The sequence below is a fragment of the Electrona antarctica genome (genome assembly GCF_951216825.1).
Source record: "Electrona antarctica genome assembly, chromosome: 20".
Classification (NCBI taxonomy): Eukaryota; Metazoa; Chordata; class Actinopteri; order Myctophiformes; family Myctophidae; genus Electrona; species Electrona antarctica.
Window position 1 is genome coordinate 33,670,772 of NC_136801.1, and position 10,366 is coordinate 33,681,137.

At 41.0% G+C, this 10,366-nt stretch overlaps 1 protein-coding gene across 1 annotated transcript; it reads left to right on the plus strand.

The window, feature by feature from the left end:
- On the plus strand, positions 1-9,973 carry LOC306913280 (extracellular calcium-sensing receptor-like; the record flags this gene model as incomplete). Its single annotated transcript, XM_079489871.1, has 10 exons — positions 1-84; positions 4,229-4,359; positions 4,489-4,783; positions 6,105-6,191; positions 6,421-6,690; positions 7,298-7,504; positions 7,816-8,091; positions 8,534-8,761; positions 8,851-8,974; positions 9,060-9,973. 10 exons carry the CDS (start codon positions 1-3, stop codon positions 9,971-9,973), a joined length of 2,616 nt encoding a protein of 871 aa, XP_079345997.1.
- Between the last annotated feature and the right edge of the window lie 393 nt (positions 9,974-10,366).

Genomic DNA, 10,366 nt, shown 5'->3' on the forward strand with positions numbered 1-10,366 from the left:
ATGCCGACCCGGCTAACCAGCATTAATACCAGCGCGACTGCCTTGGCCGAGGCGGCACGCAGGGTTATGGCCTCGGGATACCGGGTGGCATAATCCACTATTACTAAAATGTAGCAGTGGCCCCGGGTTGACTTGGGCAGGGGTCCCACCACATCCATAGCGATGCTATGGATGTGGTGTCCTTAATCAATCGTTCCTTTTTCAGGTTTATGCGCTCGCTGAAACGAGCCGTTCTGTGCATGCCTGGTGATTGCCTGGAGGGTAAGAGGAGACATGTTAAGTATTTATATTTCACTTAATGTTGCATAGAATGTAGCATGAAATAGTGGTGTCGACCTACCGCCCAGCAGCCCGGTATATGCGCGTTCCTCACCTCCCGGATAATGGATCCCCACTGAGGCAGAGAGAGAGTTTTATACTGAGGTGGATCCCTTCTAGCAGGTGAAGGCAGGTGCGGCACATTCCAGCTGATCAAGTAGGTAACGAGGTATGTATCTTCCTTCCATGATCACACCTAGTGGGTGGGGTGCGCTCAAGGGGCCAGTGAGGCTATTCAACGTTGAAGGTCTGGGTCCTAGTGGTAGGAGGAGGGACTACAGGCGGACCCGTGGATTCATGACCGGGAAACCCCGTGCAGCTGGGCTTTAACATTGAGCGCTCGGTTGCATACGTCACCCAGGACCTCAAAGTTGAGGTCCGGAGGAGGGACTTCCGGCAGTCTTCCGGGTGCTTCAAAACGCCACTGAGCAACTTCCACTGACATGAATAGCTGGGGGGGCGGAGCTTCGCGCCAGTTCAGTCTCTATTATATATATACTCTATGGGTGCGCTCCTATTATCTCTCTGCCTCGGCCATGCTCCGGGGGTGCTCTTACCTGCTGGGCGCGGTATTACCATCGAGACACCACAATCTGCTTAAACATTATGTCATGACTAGTGATGGTAGATTAATCGGCAAACACATCGTTATCGGCCGATTCTAGTTGTTTTTAGATGAATCAGCATCGGTTCGATTAATTAATCAGACCGATTAATTCATCGGTCCGATTAATCAGTCTTTAGATAAACAAGCCCAAAGTAACAGCTTGAACAGATCTACAAGCTCACAATATTAAATATAAAGGTATTTAAGTTAAATCTGGCTTGCCGTGCAGTGCAGATACCCTGTTACATGTATTTTTCAGAATGTACAAAATTATTATATTTTTTAATACAGAATGAGATCATATATGACATCGGTAATATCGGTTATCGGCCATAACAGCAATTAATTATCGGCCAAAATGTCTCATCGGCACATCCCTAGTCATGACACCTAGGCTAGGGTCTCAGCAGGCCTTCCAGGATGAACCTGGCCAATGTTGATCTTTCAGGCTATTTCCAAAGCTGCAGGTTAAGGTATCAATCATGTGGGTATCCTTGCAAGGGGGTGCCGTAAATAACTGTGCTTGTCCCTCAGCTTTGTGCATGTACCTATATATTCTGACTCAATGTAAGGATGGTGTTCAGTTGGGCTGGCCACCACGGTGGTCAGCCATCCAGGCTCCTGCTCCAGGATACTGCTGTATTCTGTACTCTGCAAATAAAACCGAACTCCGAAACATCTCTCTGCCTGCCTGCGCCTCTTCATCGGTGTGCCTGAGTCTCTTGGCCTGTCTTCTGCTTCAGAACTTCTCAGTTTGTTTTAAACTGATTAAAACAACTTTTATATGGGGAAATGATCTATTTAAACCAGGAATAACAGATCAGGGGTTTCGCCTTTGGGCTAATAAAGGTCTAACTAAAATAGGAGATATGTTCCAAGATGGAAATCTGATGACATTTGAACACATACGTTCAAAATTTGATCTTTCAAATAGCCATTCTTACAGCTAAGAGACTTTATTAGAGCATCTGGTAACCAAGCATTGATTACTCCATTCCTTTCGGGAATGGAGAAACTTATATCTGATCATTGTTATAGTAAAGGGCGTATCTCTGTGATATATGACATGCTGGTTTCCAATTAATCTGAATTTAAGGTCTAATGATAGACTAAGGGCCTGGAAGGAAGATGTAAAAGATGATATATCCTTGGTTGACTGGGGTGCCATATGTGCAAAAGTACACAGACAAACTGCAAATACTAGATTAAGATTGCTACAATATAACTGGTTGATGCGCACTTATATAACACCAGCTAAATTACACCAGTTCAATGAAAATATTCCAGACACTTGTGTAAAATGTGAGCAGTCAAAGGGCACACCTTTTCACTGTATGTGGGAATGCAGAGAGATTGTGGCATTTTGGAGCGAAATCTTACAAATACTTTATAGAATGCTAGATGTAAGGATACCATTGGATCCAAAACTCTGCATATTGGGATTGTACCCTGGTTATACCAAGGAATAAACAAATTCTCATAGATATGTCACTACTCCAAGCAAAGCGCACAATTGCTCTAACATGGAGACCACGAGCGAGCCAATGGCTCAGGGAAATGAGCAGCTGTTGTGCTATGGAAAGGATAACTTATATTTTGAAGAAAAAAAGTGTAATGTATGATGAAGTCTGGGGACCCTTCACCCAACTCTTAACGAATGTTGATGTGTTGAATATGCTTCGTAATGATAATGGAAATGCCTCATAACACTGTAGTGATCTTATGGACTCTCTCGGACACTGATGCATCTAACCTGTGAGGACCTATACTCTCATGTATCTGTTTATATACTGACTTCTGCTAATTTTGTTTTGTTTTGTCTTTTGTTTTTGTCTCTTGGTCTGCTGTATTGATCCTCTCCGCTCCTATATTTCAGCATCACCATGTTGTGTACATGTATGAAAAACTAAAAAACCAATAAACAAAAAAAAAATTGTGTTCTCAAAGAGTTGGGTAATAAATTAGCTTTCTATGTGACTTATCGGCCACCGAATAAGTCATAGCAGTGGGCGTGGTTTTCTGGACCCACTGAAAAATCGGCCATTTATTTTTCCCCATAGAGATTTACATCAATAATTATATCAATTATTTTAAGCCTATAGAATCAAGCCATCCAGGATCCTGGTAAATCATGGCCATAACACCTTTGATTCTGTGAAGAAAGAAAAATGAAAATCTGTGCACCGAGACACAGCTCGGATATCAACGACCCCCAACATGCACTCCATGTGCAATGAGCGAGAATACCGGACCCACACATTGACTATATGGGAATCATGGGAATGGAATGTTTGTCAGTAAAAGCAACAGCATGGTGCAATTTCATTCAAATCTACGCAATTGAGCGAACCCTTATTCATCAGGAGGTTCCGGTTCTTAGTTGCCATTTAACACAGTTAGCATTTCTGTAACCTGCTCCCAAAATAAAAGCTTAGAACACTCTTCACCAAACAAAGCCATTATAAAATACCTGGTAAGAAAGAGCCTCTTGTGATCTCTTGTGGCTTATTGCTTCATCAAAACCCTCATTTTTGTCTACAAAGCCCTAAACGGGCTGGCCCCCTCCTACATATCAGTGACCTCCTATCCTATCCCCCCTCCATCAAGACCTATCAGGTCAGAAGAATGCGGTCTCTTACACATTCCACCACCAAAAAAGAGGCTCAGGGCCGGCCGCGGCTGTCGCAGCCCCTACACTTTGGAACATCATTCCCCTTGCTGTTAGGACTGCTCCCTCCGTTGAGTCTTTTAAATCACGACTTAAGCCTTTGAATCCCCCTCATGATCCTGCACTTTTATATTTAATATTATTTTGCTTTAATTGCCTGTTGTTTCATTGACTGTCTTATATTATATTTCTGCATTGTATTTTACTGTATTGTATTGTACTGTATTGCTCTTTTTGATATGTTGAAGCACTTTGGTACAATGAGAGTTGTTTTTAAATGTGCTATATAAATTAATTTGATCTGATTTGATTTGATTTGACATAACAGGACTTTGATATGAAAGCATTGTTGACGTATGTTAAGCCCTGCCTCTTCTTCTGCCTCTGCCTTGCTAGGGTGTTGATGTGTGTTGAAGGTGTGATCGATGATGTTATGGCATACGTTGGCTCAGGGGATGGCCTAACACTGTGTATAAAAATGAGCAACAGGACAAAGTGTGCAGAGGAGGGGAGGAGGTGCAGTCATGAACGCTTCTGTAGTTATACAACTGATTCCATATGTGTACTTGTGCTTGATGTTGTTCTCTTCATTCTCTCCTTTGTCTTCCTCACCTTCCTCTTCTTGTGAGTTACAGGAACAGTTTAAATTCAACAGAATTTACAAGGCTGGGGACTTTATTCTGGGTGGCTTGTTTTACATCCATTTCTCCTCTGCCTTCCCTGAGCTGTCTTTCACCTCCAAGCAACAGGATCTCATTTGCTATGGGTGAGTATCACACATAAAAAAGCAAGCAAGAGAACATTGTTTTAATATAGGCCTATAGCATCATAGGATTATTTGATGTAGTTCTACAAAGATAAATTGTCAAGGTTACTGTGGAACTTTGTCTGTTAGATTAAACATTCCCGGGTTCAGAATGGCCCAGACCATGGCTTTTGCCATTACTGAGATCAACAGAAACCCCAGCCTGCTACCCAACGTGACTCTGGGATACAGTCTCTATGATAATTGTTTCACACTTGGAGTAGCATTCCGTTCAGCTTTGTCATTGGTCAGTGGGAGAGAAGAACAATTTCAACTGAATGAGAGCTGTGTTGGCTCCCCTCCAGTGCTTGGAATAGTGGGCGACTCTCCCTCAACACATTCAATTGCCATCTCTAGTGTATTAGGTTTGTACAGAGTGTCCTTGGTAAGTTTTCTTCTTTCACCATCACCATTTTAATTGGCTATTATTTTTGGCTATTTTAGTTTATTTACAAATCTAATATAATGATAAACAGTGTAGTCTTTCTACAGCATGATAAAGAAAACAATATTTACTTACAGAGCATGTAAGTGGAGCTGGCAGACTTTGAATGGAGCATGGGGGGCAGTAGATTGCCACATTGTATATTGTTATACAATGTAACCTTTTAACCTTTTAACTAGTTTTCTAATACATTTGTTTTTACTTCTGTTCTGTAAAGCGACTTTGGATACCTTGAAGCGCTATATAAATCGTATTTATTATTATTAATATTATGTTATTGCGTTATATGCGCCCCCCATCTTCACTTAATGTGGCCCTAATATTGGAATACTGATAAAGTATATTATTTAATTTCTGTTATAATTCCAATCATGCAAACATGACTGGCTTTAATTACTTTAGTCTAAAATATCTTTCAGGATTTCAATTCCAAAATAGCAAAAAAAAAATCAGGATTTAAATTAAACTATAGCTAAAATAGTTGATCTACAAGCTCAAAACGCGTTTTGAGCTTGTAGATTGGCTGTTTTTGCTACGACCGTAATATGCAATGTGACCCTCTGGAGTGACTGTATAAATATAGTGGCCCTCTCCATCTTCAAAGTTGCCCACCTATGATGTATGGCTGAGTGGTTATTGTTTGTAGATAAATCACCTTCAGGCTGATTAACCACCTCCGCTGTCGCGTCAGTGGTTAATCAGCCTGAAGGTGATTTATCTATAAACAATGACCACTCAGCCATACATTATCCCGCTTATTACACGGCTACTTAATACATAAATTAATAAATTGACCCAAAACACAACAAAACGACTCATATTTCCTTGCTTACGGTAATGAAAGTATTCCCATAAGTGTCGCGCTGGCCGGCGTCTGCCCAGCTGCAGCACAGTCGGAAAACAAGGAAGTGAATTGATCAAAAAGAATCCATTTTCGGGTAGCCTACTGCACCGTCTATTTCTCGCTGAAATGTTTTCAAAAACCTTTTTTAGAGCAATGTTTTGCTGTAAAGGACACTGTGTGTGTGTTTACATCATGGCTGTCATGTTGGAGCAGTAAATCAGCGGAACACAGCAGGTGCTCCGACGGTTTGTTTTGGCATCGGTGTGTTATAGAGCGGAGCATTCATTATCCAGAAATAACAGACCGATGAATTTGGTGATTGACCAATCAGAATCAAGCATTCAACCAAGCCGTGTAATAAAGAATTATAGTACCGTATAGGTATATTACAGAATATATCTTTTGTGTATTTTTCAGGTAAGTTACTATTCCACGTGCTCCTGTCTGAGTGACCGGAATAAGTTCCCATCTTTCTTTAGAACAATCCCAAGTGATGCCTTCCAGGTGAACTTCTACAGACAAAACATCTGTTGGTATCAAGTAGTACACATCACTTCCCTTTATTGATATTGCATATCGCCTCTCATTTCTTTGTGTATAATACTGCTGGAGCTGAAGGGTTAGGTTCAGGGTCAGCATCAAAAGAAAATTAATGTGGGTTATACGCAGGAGATTCACTGATTTTACACGACAGTATGTGCATAATCAAACTAAGCAGGTCTTCATCCATCAGGTCCAAGCTATGCTCCAAATTATAAAGCGGTTTGGGTGGACCTGGGCAGGACTGCTATTTACTAATGATGCCTATGGCCGAAATGCTGCCCAGTCATTCCAGTCTGACCTGGCCCAGTCTGGTTTTGGTTGTCTGGCGTACGTGGAGGTTCTGCCCTGGGACCACGACCCAGCTGAACTTCAGAGGATTGTCACTGTGATGAAGACATCCACAGCTCGTGTGGTCATTGCATTTGAACATGGGAGCAATATGGTTCATCTCATGGAGGAGGTTGTGGGACTGCAATTTAACCACTTTCTAAATAAATTAAAATAATAATAATAAGAAGAAGAAGAAGAAGAAGAAGAAGAAGAAGAATATATATAGCCTAAATATGTATAGTATTATGTATATAATTTTTCAAGAACTTATGTATAGTTAATATGTATAGTGTCATTATATAGATATGTTCTAATTACGTTCGTAGCTTACGCATGTTTCTTGATAAGTGCATTTTATATATGTGATGTATTCCCATACTTTTGTTCTTGCCTAATGTAAGTCGCTCTGGATTAAGAGCGTCTGCTAAATGCCTAAATTGTAAATTGTAAGAAAACATTATATTTTTTAAACAAAGTAATACTGCCTCATCAAAGTTGGTACTGTGAATGTATACTGTATATTGTCAGATACTTACGTGAGATGGGGAGAGGTGGTGGTGGTGGAGACAGACAGACAGACAGACAGACAGACAGACAGACAGAGTGAGGTCCAATGGACTTAGCTGGTTTTGTCAGAGGCACTTTTTAATACTTCTCATTTTAATTCGTTCAATATTTTGTGAATCAACACACAGACATGAAGGGTGTTCAATAGCATTGATTTATATACCGTATAGGTGGTAAAGCAGAATGTGACAGGTCTGCAATGGATGGCCAGTGAGGCCTGGACAACATATCCTAAGCTCCTGACTCTAGACTTCATGCCGTACCTGGGAGGCACCCTGGGCATTGCCATCCGTCGTGGAGAGATACCAGGTCTAAAGGACTTCTTGTTAAAAATCCATCCTGACACTGACCCTGACAACAGCCATGAAAATAACATAGTGAGTCTTTTGTTTCAGTTTTTTAAACCCATTATGTACGGGATCCCCTTTTGTAACTATACCTTTCAGAACGGGAAACCCCTTTGGGTTAGTTGTTGCTATGTACAGTATATACTATATACTATACTATATAGCAACATATATATCTGTTGTCATTTTGAATTAATATTTGATGAAAACATAGGTCAGGATTTAGAAGGCCTTTTTAGAATCTGCCTCAGTCCTAAATGGGTTAAGTTGCAATTTTGTGTTCATTCACAAGCTTTGTGCTTTAGAGAATTATGCTTTAAGTTTTCACTGTGTTTCTTCAGATAAGGCGGTATTGGGAGCACACATTTCAGTGTAATTTCCCCCCCCTTCCGTCAGAGTGGGTGGATGCTGGTGGAAGGGTGTGTACAGGACAAGAGGACCTAGCAACAGCAGAAACTGCACTTTTGGATGTATCTGACCTCAGGCCAGAGTACAATGTGTACAAGGCTGTGTATGCTCTGGCCCATGCCATCCATGACATGTTGAATTGTGTGCCAGGAAAAGGGCCTTTTATTGGGCACAGTTGTGCCGGTTTGCGGACAATACAGCCATGGCAGGTGTAATGTCACTCATTTCACAGGTTACATATGTTTCTAGTTGCATGGGTTCAAATTTAGACTAATAATGATTTAGGTTTGGCTGGCGTCTGGGCCAATCTGACTATATATAAAATTTGGATCAGTTCATAACAGCAAAAAGGCCAAAGGGTGTACACAAAAGATTACTAAAGACACTTGTCATGATGGGGCGGAATAATTATGAGCCTGCAGTAGTTATTAAATTGTTAGTTTTAGTTGTTTATCTCACACAGTGGACAGTTGTGATTATTACCCATAAACCTGATATGCAGTGGTGTCTGAATAATTTCAAGTACAAATTGTACATCAAAATCTATTTCCCTTGTCTATGTACATTGTGCAAGTAATATTTTGAGCAGCTGCTCAAAACACACTTTTATAGTCACTTGATCTTCATAATTCTGCTCATCACCATGTCTAGCTTGTATATTACCTGGAAAGGATCAACTTCTCTACACCATTTGGTGATCACGTATCGTTTGATGAGAATGGTGACGCTTTACCAATCTATGATGTCATGAACTGGGTGTGGCTCCCTGATGGAAGCACAAAAGTTCACAATGTAGGTGTGGTCAAGAAGTTAGCCTCTGCAGGTGAAGAACTCATCCTGGATGAAGACAGAATCTTCTGGAACTTTGAATCTAAAAAGGTAACTTCCGCTTTCTATAGCTAATGCTGAGCTGGTGTGAATGTAATTCAGTTTGTACAAAAATATATCATTCATAATTTCCTCTGTAGCCACCTCGGTCAGTGTGCAGTGAGAGCTGTTCCCCCGGAACCCGTGTGGCCAGAATTAAAGGGGAACCTATCTGCTGCTTTGACTGCATTGCTTGTTCTGAGGGAGAAATCAGCAATGAGACTGGTTGGTTTACACCATGTAGTAATGTACAGTATCTTTAGGACAATACTGTACTTGTATGTCCCTTTAACCTTGTCATCTTTGTTAGACTCTACAGAGTGTACCAGTTGTCCAGAGGACTTCTGGCCCAGTCCCCAGCGTGACCACTGTGTTCCTAAAAGCCTGGAGTTCCTCTCCTACCATGAGGCTCTTGGTATCTCCTTGACAATCATCTCATTGCTGGGCACACTTATCTGTGCCATTGTACTGGGAATCTTCATCTATCATCGAAGCACACCCATGGTGCGCGCCAATAACTCTGAACTTAGCTTCCTTCTCTTGTTTTCACTCATACTTTGTTTTTTGTGCTCACTTCTGTTCATTGGCCGTCCCACGCTCTGGACTTGTCAGCTGAGGCATGCAGCATTTGGGATCAGCTTTGTGCTGTGTGTCTCGTGTATCCTGGTAAAGACTATGGTGGTTTTGGCTGTATTCAAGGCCTCCAAGCCTGGGGGTACAGACATTATGAAGTGGTTTGGTGCTATACAGCAGAGAGGAACAGTTCTGGCTCTTACTTCCATCCAGGCAGCAATCTGCATAGCCTGGCTTGTGTCTGCCTCACCAGCTCCTCATAAAAACACACACTATCACAGTGATACGATAGTCTATGAGTGTGTGGTGGGATCAACAGTTGGATTTGCAGTGCTATTAGGTTATATTGGTTTACTGGCACTCCTCAGCTTCCTCCTAGCATTCATGGCAAGAAATCTTCCAGACAACTTCAATGAAGCCAAGTTAATCACCTTCAGCATGTTGATCTTCTGTGCCGTGTGGATAGCCTTCATCCCAGCATATATAAGCTCTCCAGGCAAATATGCAGATGTAGTGGAGGTTTTTGCTATTTTAGCATCTAGCTTTGGAATTTTGGTGTCACTGTTTGGACCAAAGTCTTATATAATTATTTTGAAACCTGAGAGAAACACTAAGAAGTCCATCATGGGTCGAGGTGACACCAAGACATAGAACCATGAATTCAATACAACATTTCTTTGTATTTTCTGTTTAATAAATAAACAAAGAGTAAATAAAGAGTAGAATAGACCTACTTAGTTAGTACTTATTATAACCAAAGAAAATAATACCCTGCCTTTAAAGTCTATTCTGTTTAATATTATATTTAAAATATATATATTGAAATTATGAAAAATTATGAAAGATCACACCCGTGTGAAGTGAGGGGCGCTTTACCAACCCTTATCGTCTTACATCATCGCGATATCAGAACATAATGGCATATGCCGAATTCCTCAGTGACAGACAAAACAAACATTCATTCAACTTCATTCATTGTTGTTCATTGTTAATGGCATTTAATGTTTGTGTTAGTGACAAAACAAACATTAAACTCTGTTCATT